This window comes from Leptosomus discolor, chromosome 9, assembly GCF_034619465.1.
Source record: "Leptosomus discolor isolate bLepDis1 chromosome 9, bLepDis1.hap2, whole genome shotgun sequence".
NCBI lineage: Eukaryota > Metazoa > Chordata > Aves > Leptosomiformes > Leptosomidae > Leptosomus > Leptosomus discolor.
In genome coordinates this window covers 9,303,199-9,321,782 of record NC_141399.1, presented here as the reverse complement: position 1 = coordinate 9,321,782, position 18,584 = coordinate 9,303,199, and the positions used below count along the sequence as shown (strand labels likewise).

The following is an 18,584-nucleotide window of genomic DNA, read 5'->3' as shown; positions in this document are numbered from 1 at the left end:
ATGGTGGGCTTGCTGCTCCTTCAGTGTTAAGAGGCAGGTGAGTTTGAAGGGATGCCTTGGAGTGACGATTCCACGTGGTGTCAATGCTGCACTCTTCCCCCAAAGAGATCTGGCGTGCTTTTACACAAGAACAGGGTCTCTCTCTGGGACTCTGCATAAGGTAAGCAGAGAAGGCCCTGGTTTGTAGATGTATGCTTGTCTTTACTGATATAACGCAAAGGTGGCTTTAATGGGATGATGACATGAGTAAATGGAACTGTAGGCTACCTATGGGGAAGCATGAATGTATCTGGCAAGATGGCAGCCTGCGTGGACCGAAGTCATGCACAGAGCAGGTCTGCAACACAAGGTCCTTACTATGTTTTTTGGGATCAGTCTAGTAAATACTTTTTTTTAACTAAGATATTTCTTGTCGTGTCATTTAGGGGAATCTGTTTTGAAAACATAGTAAGGCTGTACTGTGGCAAACGCTGGCGGTGGAAACAAGCAAATTATTTCCAGAGCAGAGAGATGAACCTGGTGATTTTGCATGAGTTTGTGTGGTTTTGAGTATTACTGGGTTTAGTGAAATGAAAATGGTATGATTCTGCATTAAACAAGGAATTGAAGGTACAAAATGCTCCATTAAGGTCCCATTTATTTGCTATTCAGAGCTGCTTTACTAACGCTGTGCGTGCTGCAGCAACTGATTATGTGAGAATGAGAGTGAGAGGTGGTTCCAGCCATGGTGGTTTCTGTTATAAAACCCTTTAGGTTTAGGTACTTGCAATAAGGCAAGATGTGACATAAAGCCTCCTTTTGCCATTGTTAATTCATTGTAAAACAAGTCTCCATTATACATGTGTGGTTTATACATTTCCCGATAAACCATGCCGTGAATGAAGACACCAAGATGGCCCCTCCTCAGTGTGCCTGTACTGGTGGATTCAAGTCACTTTGGCACAGATAGACTGTGCTGCCCCAGGATTCCAGCTTGTTCCAAGCTTGGCTTCAAGCTTGTCCTTGGGGAAATAATGCAAAGACACTGGAGCTGGCCATGTGAGCAGTCATTTTGCCCTGACACCTGGGTTTTCGTTGCCTTCATTCACTCTGACCACGCTACCCTAGACATTGGAGAATTGAGTATCTGTTTCCTCCCTAATATCTGCTATGATTCAGTCAGCACTGGCTGAGAGAGAATCAGCTTTCCTGTGGAGGTCAGCCTTGCTTATGAACCTCTGGTCTGAAGTTTTATTTCTGTGTTTGCATGATGCGTTGTTACGGATAAAATTCAGAGGTGACACGACCCTTCTGTAGTACAGCATGGAGAGGCGATGAACAAGGATGAGGATTCCTCCTTTTAAGAAATGCAGATAATGATGGCTAACAGAAGTCTGAGGGACTGTGAAGGATGTACAGACCAAGAGTTTTCAAGGTTACAAAGTTTTCAGGGGCTTCCAATTATTTTTCTGACTACCTAAATTAGAAATGTCTAAAAGGAGCACGATTTTTAGGATGTAATGTGCATTAGCTGTCTTTAAGGTATCTTAACTTAGATGCCTAGAATACCAGTCTGTTTGAAAACTTTGTCTTAAAGGTAAATGGACTGTATTTCTGCATGCAGGGAAGTGTCAGGGAACAGTTCAGTTTCCGCAGTTGTCACATTGCAAACAGCATGTGATTGTGATAAGAACAGCAGTCCCTCCATCCTGGAGGAGCAGTGCAGTTGTCTGGGCTATTTTTTATTTTTTTTTCTGCTCAGCATTTCTGCATTTTCTCAGGGGAAAGGATAACAGACTGGGGGTTTTTATGATGTATTGCTCACAAATGGGCAGTTTTGAGCTCATGTACCACAGTCTGAGAACCCTTAGTCTAAGGGTGTTCCCCAAGTTCTCTGGCAGAAGCTTTGCCGCAGGGCATCGTCCTTCTCAAAGGAGTGATGTTGCTGTTGGCTTAATTTGTATGTGTTTATCTTGAGATGTAAATTGTTGGCACTGTTGGTTATGCGGCTGACTTTGGTTAATCCTAGCAGAAGTGTTGCAGGTGATGCCAGTTAACATCAGTGGTCCAAATTCACTGGTTATGTTGTATCTTGCACAGCTGATGCCAGCAGACTGTAAGCCATGAAAATGCAAAATCAAGCCCTTTCTAATCATCCGGCAGCATCTGTCTCTTCCTGGCCTCGCAAGCTTCTTTCTCTGAGTCCCCTTAATGGGGCATCATTAACGTAACTTGAAGTTGCCTTACTGCCTTGCTAATGAGCTTTGTCTTCCTTATGAAGTCAGGCAGGCTGAGAGAAGGATACGTGGGAACTCTAGACTGAGGAGACTGGTTTTCCTTGGGAGGGCATCTGCTCTGCTAGAGAGTGGCTGACAGCACTGGGCACTGCGATACGCTTCTTTGTCCTTGTCCTGGTTTGGCATAAGGCAGGCTCTGAAGTAGGAGACTTTCCTGTCACACTTAAACTCCATCCCTTGTAATGTAAGGAAAAGACTGCCCTGAAAATCTGTTTTCTGTTGCTTGTCTACATCAGCTCTAATGCTTTGGGACTTGCATTGTGTTGATACATTGGAGTAATACAAAATTGCATTACACTTGACTCACTGGCTTTGAACTCAACATGTTACCAAGGGTTAATGCACCTGGTGGCTGGTGTATTCCTGTTTGGGATAAGGGCTTTTAATTCTGCTAGTTAATTTAATCTCCACAGTTTGACAGTGTGTTCCCTGGACTATTTTTCATCTTCAAATTGCAATCTGCTGGTTAGTTCCTGTAAAGGCCTGCTGTGCTCTGCATTTATTTTCTTGTTCATAGGATTTGCGCTGTTACCACATCATGTATCAGACACGGGAACAGCAGAGAATGAATGGTGTGAAAAGATCTCATGTCATTTTTAGGAATAGACCTGTGGATTGTGCTCATACAGGAATTAAGGGGCTGCCTGGGTGATGGTCATATGGGAAAGGGATATACATCTCTTGGCAGATGTAGCATCTGGGTGTCTGTTATTTCACTTAGTTGCGAGAAACTTGTGATTTGTAACTCCCATATTTCATTAATGGAAAGCTGTGAAAATTGTGTGTGCATTCATAGGAGAATAGACTTTGTCTTTTATCTGATAATCAGAAGAAATCTCTGCAGCATAATCAAAGGAAGAAGTCTCATTCAGAATATAATTTGTTGATGCTGTCTGACCACCATATGCTGTTTTAACTTTCATCCTTCTTTGGCAAGATATAAAATCTGCAAAATATGGGAATCCATGGCTGAAGAGCCTGTTTAAAAGTAATGCACTATCAAAATGGATTAGCTGTGCCTGAAATATTTCTAGATTTATTTGCTGTCAAAGGGTGGTAAAATATTTAAGGCAAATAGCCTAGTTTTGTTTAGGAATTTGTCTGTGAAAGAGCCTAGAGATGAATTTAACCATTATTTATTTTAATTGTATAAAATATTTTAATTGTTTAATATTATAAATTTATTTCCTATAAGGTTTTTTCTCTCTTTTTCCCTTCTGGCCTATTTGACAACATTTGTTCTAACAAATCACCTGGAAGCCTAAACTCTTTTCAGCAGAACACATGTTACAGTGCGTAGCATTGCGGTGTCTTCAGCTTACCTGCTTCTCTTAGCACAGTCAAAGTACAGTAAATGCACCTAGATAAAGATGCTGCTTTTTTCTGGTGAGGCTTGCTTGAAGCTTTAGGCTTGCAGATGGCTCAGTGCTTTGGCTCACTGATCTCTTAAACTCCATTTAAGAGATGATACAAAAGCCCTCCAGGTCATGTTCCTGTGCCCCCTCCCCCTTTCAAAATGCAGTGTTATGCAGTTTTCAACAAAATAGTGAGTTTCTTGGTTTTGAAAAGTGTCCTTTCTACAGGCATTGATTTGATACAAAGGTAATTGCTAGCATTCCTTATGTTTTAGTGCTTTTTTGCTACACACTAACAAGATTTTATTTTCAAGTCCTCTGTTTTAAGTGCTTTCATAATGTGACACTACTCAGATTCCAATAGTCAAGTCTCTTGTCTCTAAAGGCTGGCTTGTTTTCCAGCAGTAGCACCAGGTTGAACTACATCATTTAAGAAATGTGTTCACATTACGGACTAAGACCAAAACTGATTCAATGGGTAGTATAGTCCACAGTAGCAAGTCACAGAATGATTATGAGCTGGGCAATGTGTGCACCTTTGACTTTGTACTGTTTTAATTGGAACAGCTGAAAACAGATTTGTGTGCAACCCTCTTCTTTAAAGAAGGCTTAAAACAATCTGAGTTTGGCACACAACCTAGTTAATCTACCATCATAACTAATGATTTCACCATTCAGACATAAAATATTGACCTTAAAGGGTTTTTCTTGCATAGCTGATGGCTTGATACCTTTTAAACACTAATGCCGAGGGTATAATCTCTCTGAATAGTATAATAGCTTTATATTTAAGGTAGATTGGGGATAAAATTTTGTGTTTTCATGTGAACTATGAATACTAGTCTGGTATTCAGGCAGGAATTACCTTATCATACCTTTGAGGGCACTTATCAAATAATTTTTATTGGAAAGTTAATACATTGAGACAGAGTGAATGGAAAGCTGATCGGAATGCTAAGGCACATCCCAGCATTGCATTGCTTTTGCTGTCCGCAGATATGCGGCATGGGTTGATTCATTTAGCACATCATCTAAAATCATGTAGCGTTCAGTACCGATTAAAATTATATGAAATTGTGTGTAAGAGATTTCTCCGTGTTAACTTTGAAGGATCCTCTATTCCTTGCAGAAGTAGTTCCGATAGGCACAGCACAACTCCACTGACTGCAGATGTTACGCTTCATAGATACCGATACTGCACCAGCAGCCAGAGGAGTTACTCAGGATTTAATTTCACGCTTGTGTATCTGAGTGCAAGATTGGTCCCCTTCTCTTTTAATCGTGTATCTGCAAGTCTCAGACCATATATTACGGTATTCATTACTCCTCTGCCATCGGCACTGGCGTGATGTATCAAATGAAACCTTGCAGGGCAAAGGCTTCTGCTGTCCCTTCTCCCTTTCTGCCTCCTGCTCTGTGTCTGTGCCTCTATTCCACCCCACCCCTCTATTTTGGTTGCTCCATTTTGAGCCTTACTGGAGCATGTTCCTGCCCCTCCTCTTGTCCCAACTTCCACAACTTTTCCAGGGTTCTTAGAAGAGAGGAGCCTGTCAGTGTTTGCTCTGTGCTGGGCCAGTGTGTCTAATTGCTGGCTTTTCTCCAGCATCCAGTTCTGCAGGAGTGGAGCAGGAAACCACTTGGCTGCTTTCAGTTCTTGAGCTGTTTCAGCTCCCAGCTGAAAAAGACTTGTGGAACCCTGTAGCTATTGGTGCTAGTATAACTTTCTTAAATATTTTCTTCTAAACTTGTTTGTATGTTGGAAGCACTGGAAGGTGTCAGTTGAGTTTGAGTAACTCTTTTGCATGGATAGCTTCTGAAACCCTGGAATTGGAGGATTTATCAAAAAATGAATAAATGTACTGTAATGGCTGGAGCTGAACAAAATATTTTAGCTATATATATTTTCAGTGAAAGAAGCAGATTCAGCAATACTGAGATGCCTGTTAAATTTTCATTGGTGGTATCAAGTTGTTTTGGTTGGAAGGTACATCTTCAGCCCCCCCCCAAACATCTGGTAAAAGTAATAGTTCTGCCTGAAACATAAGATGGTTTTGATATGCGAAGCACCTTCTTTTTTGAAATAACTTGAATGCTGTGGCTCTTCCAAACTTTTATCTGAAAAGCCACTGTATGCTCTGTCCTGTAGCTTGCACCTCTTCAGTATGAGAGAGTCCATTGACTTCAATTGACACCACAGAACAAAAGCACCATGAAACTGAGTCTGTGGTTTCCTGATCACTTGACCAGTTTAAGATATTGCCAACAATAGCTACTTGTTCCCACAGTGTTTTCTTGCAGTGTTTGTGTGGCCCCATGCAGAAATGCATGGCTGTACTGTGAACAGACTGGGGAACTGAGCCAGCTTAGGGAAAAAGGTGGTGTCGTGGTTTTTGATAGATACACCATTACCTTTCAAGTTCACAGCATGGCCAGAGATCTTGACCGATCATCCTTTTACCAGAGTTTCTGCAGCTATCCAGTAATCATATCTTCTCTAAATTGCTAATGACTACTGAATTATTGCACGTTAGTAAGGAAACTATTGACATTAATGTTGGGCGGTGTAACAGTGATGCAGGATTTTATCTAGAACAGGGGGCTCCCAATTTGTTTCTTTTTCAGTCCTACAGAAGATAGTTAGCAGTATAACCAGCAAGTTCCTTCCTACAGTTCTCTTAACCGAATAATTGAGCTCCCCTCTTGGTTTGTAACGTCCTTTTTGGTGGAAGTAAATTTGTGTACAGCATGGCTCCTCACCATTTATAAGTACAGAGAAATGTACGAATCTATGAAGTGTCTATGCAGAAAACTACAACTGCATCTTTTCACAAGAATGTCAGTTTTTTAATTGCATAAATAAGATGCTGACTGAAGCAAATGTTCAATTTCACATTAAAGTTAGGCATTCATAAAGGCTTGGATTTGCATAATTTAATTTTCTGCACAGGGGATACTGAAAATCAAGGGTATGATTCATAGCCATACTATGGTTGCCATGTGGCTTTTTGACGGTTCAAGCTAGGAGTACAAAGGGGTTTACAAATTCAGATGTTTTGTACTGACTCAGACCCTTTTCACCTTCAACAAATACAGATTATTTAGACATAGTTTCTTTCTTCTAATGGTAAGGCACAAGGAAGGGCTCACTCAGCAGTTATCTACAGGAGTACCTTACTCCTTGGAGAAGGCAGGGTGAAATCTTCCTTCTGCCTACAGGAATCAATTTTTCTGGGTGACAAAAACCCCACCACTATTTGCCTCCTCTATGTAGAGGATGCTCGGAAGAAAGCTGCAGTTGTCTTTCATTTTGTAATAAGGAGGGGCTTTAGGTGTATTTTTATGTAATTTTTTTTTTTTTTACGTAAGTAATTGGCCCTTTTTTTTTTTTCTAGTAGCCTTTCCAGCCATCCACCTATGTTATTTCTCTGTTTTTTTCCTTGGGATTTTCATGGTCTCTGGTCTTTGCTCAGGGTTTTTTTTTGCCAAGAGGGTTTGGGTCTTTACGTCCGTTGTTGAAGTGAGTGCCCATTGCCTCCCAACCAGGTAGACATATTAAGGTAAATCAGAAGGGGAAAATAAGGAATGTGATAGTGTTGCCTACAAATCCTGGTAGCACGATGTGTTCCAGCATTTCTAGTTCGCAGCCTGAAGTGAATTAGCATTAGCAGTCAAGAAATCTGGAAAACTCATTCAAATCAGAGGCTCATAATAAATTGCACAATTAGTACTTGTGCTCACACAAGAGAAAATTGGCAGGGCCAAACCTGTAATGCCTTTCCTGAGATTGCATGACTTTTCCTACCACTTTAGGATTCCAAAATCTGCAGAAATCCATGATCCGCACTGGAGAGTGAAGGTTGTCTATAGAGCTGTTTAACATACATGGATAGCCCTCGGACACAGCACACTCTCTGCTACCATGGCACAAAGAGGGTGCCACCCAGAAGCTTTTCGAATGGAAAAGAAAGCTAAATTCTGAGTTACTGGTGCTTGATGTTCAATAAAGTCCTGTTACAAGCTTCGTTTCAGCCCAGCTGTAAATGGCCTGGGAATAGAAGGGAATACAGTGCTTGGTGACTGCTCGCGGGTAGCAGTGCTTTACATGGTTTTTCTAAAGTTCTCATTTGAATTATTCAGCTAGTTTCTTACTGATCAAATCAGTGGTTTGGGATCAGTTGGACTTAAATTTCCATAGAACCAGTTGGTGCGTACTTGTTCTTCACATTCTGCATCTGCATATCTAAGGGGTTTTTTTGTTTGTGTGCATTTATTATAGCACAAAAATTTTCAGCTGTGGTTCTCTGAGAAAGGTAGTTGAATTTATTACAGACTTTTTACTGAGATTTGTGAATTTGCACACCTCCAGTTTGGTTCAGTCAGATGCATAGAAACAATAAGCAAAATTTGCACATAAAAACCCCAAACAACCCACATCCTCATGGAAGCTATGCATTCTTTTACAAGGAAACAAAAAGCGTTTGAGGTGTAAAAGAAAAATCCTAGGATGCAATGTAGGATGCGTTCTTTTCTGATTTGATGAATTTATTTCCTTCTAGCTTGTTAAGTTTTACAAAAATTTCTTCCTTAGTGGCCTTTCCCCTTCCCGTTGTAAGGCATTGGTATTGCGCGCTGGGTACTTTGTGTGACATACACAGACTTGCTCTGGCCGGAAGGCAGCGCTATATGTCTGCCTTGCTTGGGTGAATCATATGAACGACGTTACTTGAGCCTTGCTCATGTTGAGATGGTTACCGAGTGCGCTGTGCGCTCAGGTCTGCAGGCTGTACATGGAGGACATTCACTGGGACCGGTGCTGTTTAACAGCTTTGTTGGCAAGACGGGCAGTGGCACTGAGTGCACCCTGAGCAAGGTTGCTGACAGCACCAAGCTGTGTGGTGCGGTCGCCGCGCTGGAGGGAAGGGAGGCCATCCAGAGGGACCCTGACAGGCTGGAGAGGTGGGCCCGTGCAAACCTCATGGAGTTCAACAAGGCCAAGCGCAAGGTCCTGCACCTGGGCCGGGGCAATCCCAAGCACAGACACAGGCTGGGCGATGAGGGGATCGAGAGCAGCCCCGAGGAGAAGGACTTGGGGGTGCTGGTGGGTGACAAACTAAATATGAGCCAGCAACGTGCGCTCATGGCCCAGAAAGCCCATCGCATCCTGGGCTGTAGCAAGAGCAGCGTGGCCAGCAGGTCGAGGGAGGGGATTCTGCCTTTCTACTCCGCTCTGGTGAGACCCCACCTGCAGTGCTGCGTCCAGCTCTGGGGCCCCCAGCACAAGACAGACATGGACCTGCTTGAGCACATCCAGAAGAGGCCACAAAGGTGATCAGGGGGCTGGAGCACCTCCCCTGTGAGGACAGGCTGAGAGAGTTGGGGTTGTTCAGCCTGGAGAAGAGAAGGCTCCGGGGAGACCTTACAGCGGCCTGCCAGTGCTTAAAGGGGGCCTGCAGGAAAGGTGGGGAGGGACTCTTCATCAGGGAGGGTAGTGACAGGATGAGGGGTGACCATTTCCAACTGAAAGAGGGGAGATTTAGGTTAGATATAAGGAAGAAGTTCTTCACTGTGAGGGTGGCGAGACACTGGCACAGGTTGCCCAGAGAAGCTGTGGCTGCCCTCTCCCCAGCAGTGTTCAAGGCCAGGTTGGATGGGGCTTGGAGCAACCTGGTCTAGTGGAAGGTGTCCCTGCCCATGGCAGGGGGGTTGGAACTAGGTGGTCTTTAAGGTCCCTTCCAACCCAAACCATTCTGTGACGATTCTATGATTTGGTCCTGAGTGAAACTGTTCTATGTGGGAATTTCAGATGTGATTTAAAAGTGGTGCAGTTATGATAATCAGGGTAACACTGTACTGGCTTGCGTCTGTGTTTTTAAGGATCTTGATAATTTTTGTCTTAAATTACAATTAGTAGTTTGGTATTCATTATCATTTTGGGTTGAGAGAAAGTTTGGTCATATGTCATGGCGTATACTTGTTTGCCTGTGTATATCAGAATTTCCATATGGAAATTACTGGAGTTTTGCAGGCATGTGCTAGATCAGAATATTGGCATCAGTGAGTCCTGTCTTATGTGAATCCTTAGTCCTCTTTGGATGGTGGGTTTTCATGGATGTGAAACATGCCTGTTAAGTTTTTTTTTTTATTTTAAGCAATGCCAGGTTTGTAGTCTCTGCTCAGCAAAGATTTTAAGCTTCACGGTGTAAACTACAGGGAGTAAATACCAGTTTCCTAACGATTCCTGCTTCTTCTCTTCCTAGCTCTGACTGAAGGTTATGTTGGCTCTCTGCATGAAAACAGACATGGTAGTTCAGTGCAGATACGGAGGCGAAAGGCTTCGGGGGATCCTTACTGGGCATACTCGGGTGAGTTGACTTCTTCAGAGGGCTGAAACATGAAATACCTCTAAAATCAAAATGTTTACTTGCTTTTTGTTGCTACTACAATCACTCAGAAATAGTTTGGATTAGTTTTACAGTGTATTTTCTTTTGCTGACTTCCTTGCAAACTCTGCACACATCCTGTCCTTTCTTGCATTCCTGCCATTTACCTGCAGGATTTGGCTTACTATTCTGCTCCTTCTCTCAGTCATCTTTTAGTTTCTTAACACACCCTTTTGAGGCATACTCCCAAAAACTCTTCTTAATCTTCTGTCCAATCAGTACATTCCCAAGCTCACCATTTGCTTACCCTGTCAAGCTTTCTAAGAAGTCTGTAAGCATCCATATATACATTCAGATAAAAAAGAAAACCTAGAAATTTTACAGTTATTTCTTTGTATGAATGTATTTTTGTGTTAGTGTGTAATGAAGATAATGAGACCTGTCAGTGGGCAGGATATTGGGAGGGTATTTTACTGTTTGTCCCACTGCTTTTAAGTCTTACGGAAAACCTGATGTGTCTGCACGATTTTGAAATGCCACAGATCAAAATACACTTCAGAATGATGTCTTTGATGTGTGGTTTGACGGTTGGTTCAGGTCAAGAAAATTCCAGGTCTGTATTTGAAGTTGCTAAAAACTCAGCAACTTGAAATCACGTTAATAGCTATGTTGACTCTATGGAAAAATGTCTAATATCTACAAAGTTTTTATGAAGATTCCAAGCACGATAGTTAATGTGTGCTTTTTTTGGAAGATATGAGATGCATTGCATTTCAAACATTTGGTGCTTGTCCAAGAAGAATGTTGTGCAGGCCTAGTTTTGGCTGAAGGAAAAGTTTTACTTTCTAAGAAGTCTGAATACTGATACCAGATAAACAGGTGAATGCTAATTTTTGACTACAAACCCTTCTGTTTTATACAGGCTGTTGGAAATTAATAATTATAGGTAACCGTAGAGTTTTTTCCATTAATAGACAAAATACCAAATGTCGCAAGTTTTATCAATTAGATCTTAAAACACAAGTTATATCATTTGCAAATGAGGTCACACAAGTAAAATAAATCTAAACATTTTAATAATGTAGGACAAATGACTACTTTTTGTTAAACTTTGAGATTATCAGATGGACAAATGTTGCCACAAGATATACTTCCATATTGCAGCTTAAAATAACTTTTTTTAGATTTTAAACCCCCAAACTCCTAAAGAGAAGAAATGAGCAAATGGAGGGAAAAATTGTGTGTTGGAATGAATGGCCTGTTCTTATCAGCTGTCTTGTGTTAAATATTCCAAGTTAAGTGCCAGATAGCAGGTTTATGTTGTTTCTGTTACTGAAAATTGTATTTGGAATATTCCTTGCAGGTAGCTAAATCAAAATGGTTTTTTAAAAAGGTAAAACACTAGTGGAATTATTCTGTTGTCATATGTGTCATAACTGCTTCTTTGAGTTACTGGACTTTTGTTTTTAACCAGTCCTGGGGGGAAAAAAGAACCAAATCAAAACAAACAACAAACCACAAAACAAACAACTGCGCCCCCCATCCCCAAAACAAAGCAAGCAACAACAAACCACAAACCCACCACACATCGGTTTATGCATAGACACTTTTCCTAATTCTGTTTTTGTGGTGGTGTTGCTCTTCCTTTATGAGTAATATCACTTGTTCACCCCTCAAAAAAAAAAAAAAAAGCTCTTACCACCCACGAATCCTTTTAGATTTATGTCAAAATAAAATGTGTACTCCTGATGTGTAATTATACCTTACCTTTTGGGGTTTTGCATCCTTTTGTCTGTTGATAAATCTCCTGCTCCTATGAGGAAAATAGGCAATCTGTTTTTTGGAGTACAGACAGTGACTTCTCAGTTGTCAATCACATGCTATTCTACCTGATTAGTGCTATCTAATTAGAACCTTTTTATCACTATTGCTGATAAGAGGAATAAGTTAGGAAATGGAAAAGGTGGAAATGATATATTTACCAGCACTTGTCAAGAAAACAGAAGAGGATGTAATACCATTTTCTCAGGATGCTTTGTCAGGCTGTTTGAACAGAGTGACTTGAGATGTGCCATTTCAGGGGAATGTGGTTTAGGACCAAATATTCCTGCTGCAGAACCTGAATCTTTGCCACAGGTTTTGTGAAATGAAATACAGGTGTGAGCAAACAGCCTAAGTACTGCATGCCCAGGCTGTATGGGTTGTGCATATACTGCATTTGAGCAAGCCCACCCTGGAAGTGGATGAAGATCTCGTGTCCTCCTGAGCCACGCTGTGGTCTCTCTCTGCAAGGAGGAGCAGCTCTGCCCCCTAAGCCCTACACAGAGTGCCTGGGAGCAGGGCTGCGTGCTAAGTGTGAGTGTTGAGATTCAGGCGATTTGGGTTGTGTCTGAGAGGGAAAAGGCAAAGGCAAGTAGAGACTTGGGAAAGATGGTTATTTAACTAAAGGGATTTTCTAGGGTTGATGCTATGTCCTGCAGGAGTCTCTGTTGCCAGCATCTCCCTGAGAAAGGGAGAAAATTAAGATGAGCAATTCAGTGGGAAAGGAGCCCATGATCTTTTAGAAATTGGATGTTTCTAGAGGCTGTTGCTTTGTCATGGCTTTTTTTTGTGTAGGTGTTTCTCTTTCCTCCCTTCACTTGGTTGCTTCTAGCTCCATGTGAGATTTTTCAGCCAGTTCAGCCTCTCAGATGTCTTTTGTCCATATTTGTTCACCGAGGGGACCAGAGGTACTGAAAATGCCTAGCTTCTGTGTTTAGGCTGAAGATGGGGATAAGTGGTGGGTGGCAGAGCCTAGATGCTGTCAGGTGTTTGTTTCTAGCCAAGCACAGTGAGGAGGGTGATCATGTTATCTGTTTTCTTTTTCCTTGCTTCCTTATTCCCCAGAATATTTCCCAGGAACCCTGAGCAGGGCTTTGCTAAGCAGTTTATGTACTGACAACATTTGTCCTGCAGGTAGGGTTTTGGACATGACTAGGAAGTTTACATCAAATGAGCCTACAGAGAGTGGAGACTTTGCAGTAAGCAATTACCCTGTGTCAATGGTTTCCAAGCTCTTTTACAGACATTATCTCGTAGGCTGCTTCCCTTCCCTATCCTCAAATGGTTAGGCCAGTGTCCCTCCAGTTATTTGTACAACATCTGCTGGCCCAGCCCCAGCAATTATGGGCAGGGAAGGAAGTTATGCTCGGCTGTGCGCCGGTGAATCTGAAGTTTCTTCTAAGGGAATTTGCCAGCTGGAGTAAATAAGCCCAGGACAGTTTCTGCCAGCCCTCAGTGGACCCTAATATTGACCAGCATGTCCATGTCTCTGCTGGGCCTGCATTAGGCTGAACTATGGCTTTATATTGATTTCAACTGAGCTGTACTGATTTATAGCAGCAGAGACCTCTCTGCGTTTATGGCTGTGCCTGCCTGCTTGCAGAGCTTTTGTTTTTTGTGGCTTAAGTGTTCTGTAATAAATCCTGAGATGGGGGTGGAGAGGTCTGAAAGCAGCCAGCCTGTTGTGGTTTTCCTGCCTGGGGGTGGAAAAAGGGCACAGCTGTATTGCAGAGAGCCCTCAGGTCTTTATCTTCCGCAGGATGTATCTGTCCTATACTGTGCTTTTAGAGTAATTCCTCTGCAGCCTGTAGGAAACGTTTCTGCTGCTCCATGTTCTTGTGGAGGGTGAACAGTCCAGGAGCTGGTCTAAACTGTGGAGATGAGGAATCTTCCTGGTTTCATGAGCGATCTATAGCATTACCATGTACTGCCCGGTAATATTGCTCCTCTCTGGCATGAGAGTTCAGAGAGGATTAACGTCAAGTATCAATCAGGAGTCAGACAACACTCAGGTATGTAACATTTCTATAAGGCACCTACGTACCTGAATGTGACAGGACCCTGTGAACTTCAGTGCTCTGTGCTCATACTGCATGTGCCCTGCTCAAAGCTGTGGAGCCTGCACTATAGAGCTCTTGCTTCACTGTCTGGTTGTAAAGCAAAGGATTTTTAAGCCTTATAAAATAAGCCTGTTGTCTACAGACACAATTCTGACTATAACGTTTATTCCAGTTCAGAAATAAAACTCACAAAAATAGAGACTAGATAATTAAATGAAGAAGGCCCATGTTAAATGGATTCTGTCAAAAAGACAGAAGGAAACGCAATCAGCCTTTCAGAAGAAACTTCGTTAAGTCTACGCTAGCAGCTCTTTAAACCAAATTCAGAAGTAAGCAAACACAAAACAGAAGACTAACTTGTCTTTAAATAGGAACTGCAAGACTGAACAGAGCCTGAAATCTAGATGTTCTTTTCAGGATTTTTCAGGAAGCTCAAGCTACTTTTCTAGGGGGGTTTCTTTGCATGTGTGTATTTGCATATGTTTTGGCAAAGTATTTATTCCATGATAGTGTCTTAGTTTGCCAAAGACTTCCTAAATTGCAACTGGCCACATTACTTGCAGTGTAACAGGAATGTGGAATAGGCACAGCACAAAGCAAGAAGTTAAGTGTGGATCCTGAATGTGCTTCAGCATGGACTTTTCCTTTTCACAGTGATCTTTTCTGCTAGGCTAACCACTGAATGGACAAGTTTGAAATGACTTTTAGCACATCCTTATAATTGCCATAGAACTCAGTATGTTTATAACACCTGTAATAGTGACAGATAGTAGTTCAGGTGCCTTCTCATCATCAGCATGAAAATATTTTTGTAAATATATAAGCTGTTTAAAAAAACAAAACGAAAAAACAAAACAAAACCCCACACACTCAAAAGAACCCCCAGACTTGAAAAGAAATCCTGCACCTGTAGAAATATACAATTGAAATGTCTACCATTCAGTTGTAGGTAGGCTTCTGACTGGCTGGCCCTCCCTTGTGTAATGTATGCTACTTCACAGAGCACAATATTCCTGACACTTAAAGATGCTTCTCAATGTCAAGTGTTGCATCTGTCAGCACTGAGAACACTTGGCTGGTGACCTGAGCAGACCCTATTTTGCCTTGCAGTAGCCCAAAACAATGAGTAATGAGAGGGTCAGGACTTTAGGAGGAGATTACAGTATGAGGTGCTGACACAGATGCTTGGCTCTTGAGTGATAGTAGCTCTGAAGGGCCTATACCTACTCATATCTGTTTTTCTAAAAAACTAGTATGTAAAATTAATGTGACGATCATTGCATGAGATTGTGGAAAACCAGAAGTGGCTTTGGGGAAATACTGCTCCTTATTCTGTTACTCAAATTGGGAAACTCCTCTTGGAGTTTTCAGATACCAGATATGATGTCTAATTATTTCCAGTATTGACATGTGTGATCAATAGGTACGGAATGGGAGGCTGCACTGTGCTGGGGCAGGTTGTTGTAGGCAATGGCGCTTTTGTCACTGGAGTTTCCCAGTTGATCTGTGGTGCTGGCACTGGCAGGGCAGCTGTACCCTGCTTTCTTGATGGCTGTTCTGCTGGTCAGCCTCAGTGCTGCAAGCTGACTCATTCAAGGAATACTCTCTTCGAAGTAATCAAAACCATTTGGGCTTCTCAGAGAACAAAAAAAGTCCAAGGATGTATACATGTTCTTTTTACTTGTTTATTTAACTGTGGCTTTGTGAAGAGAGCCCTATGTAGAAAATGCATACAGTTGTTTTTTCTCTTTAATCTTATGGTGTGTTCAAGGCATCTCTTTCCACTTTGTACCTTTGATCTCTCATTTTCTATGTGAAATTATTAGCACTAATGATGCTTCTGTTCTTTATGTGTGTCCTTACTGATGTTTTTTGTCTAAAACATTGGATCCTTTCTCTCCAAGATTTTGTGCAACTACTGTGAACATTAGTAGAAGATATTAGAAGAAAAATAGGCTTCACAGGAGTAGGGATGACCCTGTGAGTGGGGAAAAGTGTCCGTTAAGAATCGTAACTGTGGCCATGCTGTCATGCTAGTGGACACTATCAGCGCGTGAATGCTTTGTCCTACAACACTTAGCAGTTATTGCTGTCCTTTAAGATGCTATTAGTTAAAATATAACTGGTGGTGAATATAAGAATTGAATGTTCTTCTCAAAAGCAATTTCTGGCATTAAAACAGGAAAGATCAGTAAAGGTTATTTCCTGAAAGAATAGTAAATGGTGTTAACTGTGATGAAATGTAACTTGGTGATGGCCTTTGTAAATGTGTGAATTTCCCTCTCTTTGCTTAGATTGTTCTCATTAAATAAGCTGCTAATGTGAATTGGACAGGAAGTAATCAGCACATAGTAAGGGAAGCACCAAAACTTATTGAACTGAGAGGTAACTAATGGCCTATTTGCCATGGTCAGTATTTCACTCTTTCTGTGCCTCAGAATAATAAATCTTGATATTGACAAAAACTCTGGCATACCGCATGCACAGTTGTTGTTCTGCTGTAAGAGTACTCATATCCGTTAAATGCAGGATGGTCAAAATGAGCAGGTTCTGGCTCCCTCCCTTTCTCACTCTTTTAAGCTGACTTTCTAAAGAGGAACTAAGCTGATAGAACTAGGAAAAATACTGCCATTAATATCTCATCTGATCAGTAAACTGAGCTTTGAATATTTTATCTGCGTTCATCAGAGATGAATGGTAGTCTTCCCTGAACCCTGCTGAAACCAGCTGTGATGTGTTCATTTCCATGTGCAATCTTATTAGTGTAACAGTTGTTCCAGAAATCAGTGCTACACTCTCTGATATGAGAAACATGGAAAACCATAGCTTGAGAGTTTGTTGTTACTGTCTAAGCATGAACTCTGATTTTTAATGTGCACAGCTAAAGCAGGTGGTATACTGCTGTGTGTTTTCTCAAATAAACGGGAAATACCATCTGTGTATTTTGATTGTTTGTATTCTGACGGTACTGGGTCATGAGTCTTCATGTCCATGAGCTAGGTGCTGTACAAATGTGCACTAGACACATACTTGTCTGCAGAATCTGTATCAAAATGTGTGCTTACTAGGAGGATGTCAATGAGAATGCTTTTTATCTTTCTTTAGCTATTCTGTGTTATGAAGAATACAACAATACAACAACAAATACAATAAAAAATACAAAATACTATCTTTCGTATTCATTATGAGAAAGAAGTAGTAAGTTTTCAAGTTCCTGTCTCTGAGAACAGGATTTATCTTCCTAACCATAAGCTAGCGTGAACAAGGAATTCACAATCACATGTTTGCGTTGAGTATTTAACATTAGCAGTCCTCTAAGGAGAGCCAGCCTTGCCAGAAGCAGTCCAAGTCATCTGTATCGTTTTTACTAAGCCATTGTGCTGGGGAACACAGCTCTGATTGAGAGTCTTGTCATTTACTTTGTTTGTCTATTGGCAAGTTTCTAAATAATCTGCTAAGAAAACCTCAGATAGTAATTTAGTCTCTACTTAGACACAGACACGATTTCCTTATTGAATACCATTAATACTGTTTAATCTCTCTTCTTGCCACCTTTTCTTGTGTGCCACACTTACAGTTTAGTCCAAGTACTGTCATAGTCAATCCTGGTATCCAGTCTATAGCGAAATGGTTGACTGAATTTTTAAATGTTGGGCACAGTTATGGTGAAATTGCCTTTTTTTTTTTTTGGCAAGGTTCTTTCTGCAAGTTGATTGTTTTTCATGACTCTAATACATTAAAGCAAATCTCTGACTTCTTTGAATGCTCTGAATTTTTTCTTTACTGTTTTTGAGTAGATAGGCCATTGGCAGATGAACAGCTTTGAGAAGCTTAAATGTAAGAGGTGCAAAGAACCAGTCATTCCCTCAACTTTCATTCTTTCATTAAATTTTTCCCTACCACAGCATAAAAGTATAAAATAACTATAAGAGATCTAGATGAAATCTTCAGAGCATCAGATACAGTTCTAATACCACATCAAAGTATTTTTACTTTGTGCTGCTGCAATCACAGCTCTGGCTATTTATGCTGAAATGAGGAATTGTAAAGAGCTGCTTTTGCTGGGGAGGGGGGACTTCTCACTTCTTTAAATGTACTGTGCTTTTTGTTGCGTTTTCTTTCAACGTGAACACTGGGACATTTGTAGAAAACCTCTGGAAAGACAACAACCAGTACACTGTTTCATAAAACTGAAAGCGTGCTGAAGTGCAGCAAAAAGTTGTCAATTTAGCTGATTCCTAGGCATGGAAATAGGGAACAGTATGAAATATTTCAAGCTCTTTGAACATAAAAACATGGGAAATGCTTGTATTTTAAACCTACAGAAGAAAGATGGAATATTTGGGTAGCAGCTGTGATACAAGCTCAACAAATAGACTGGAGAATACACAGAAGGTTGGAGTCTGCTGTTGCCTTGAGGTTCTTGAATGATTACAGTAATACATTGAACTTCCAGTCTTGATTTCATATGTATCTGAACGCATATAGAAGAATAACAATGGGGGAAAAAGTATGTGAACGGCAAGGATACTGTAGTGAGAAACAAAGCAAGCAGGGAAGCTCTGAATAGCCTTGTAGTGTGTCGATAAAAAAAAAAGTAAGTATCTTGGCACAAACATTATTGCAATAGTCCAAGCATGAAATAATCAAGGAATGAATGAGAATTCTAGTTGCAGGATCTAAGTGGGGCCT

The 18,584-nt window shown here is 41.2% G+C and overlaps 1 protein-coding gene across 1 annotated transcript in view; it reads left to right on the top strand.

Moving 5' to 3' along the window:
• Positions 1-18,584, top strand: part of PTPRG (protein tyrosine phosphatase receptor type G) — a 405,981-nt gene that overhangs the window by 79,492 nt on the left and 307,905 nt on the right. The window contains exon 2 of the mRNA XM_086470025.1: positions 9,889-9,993. Within this exon, the coding sequence (XP_086326151.1) occupies positions 9,889-9,993 (105 nt within the window). The remainder of the gene's footprint in view (positions 1-9,888; positions 9,994-18,584) is intronic.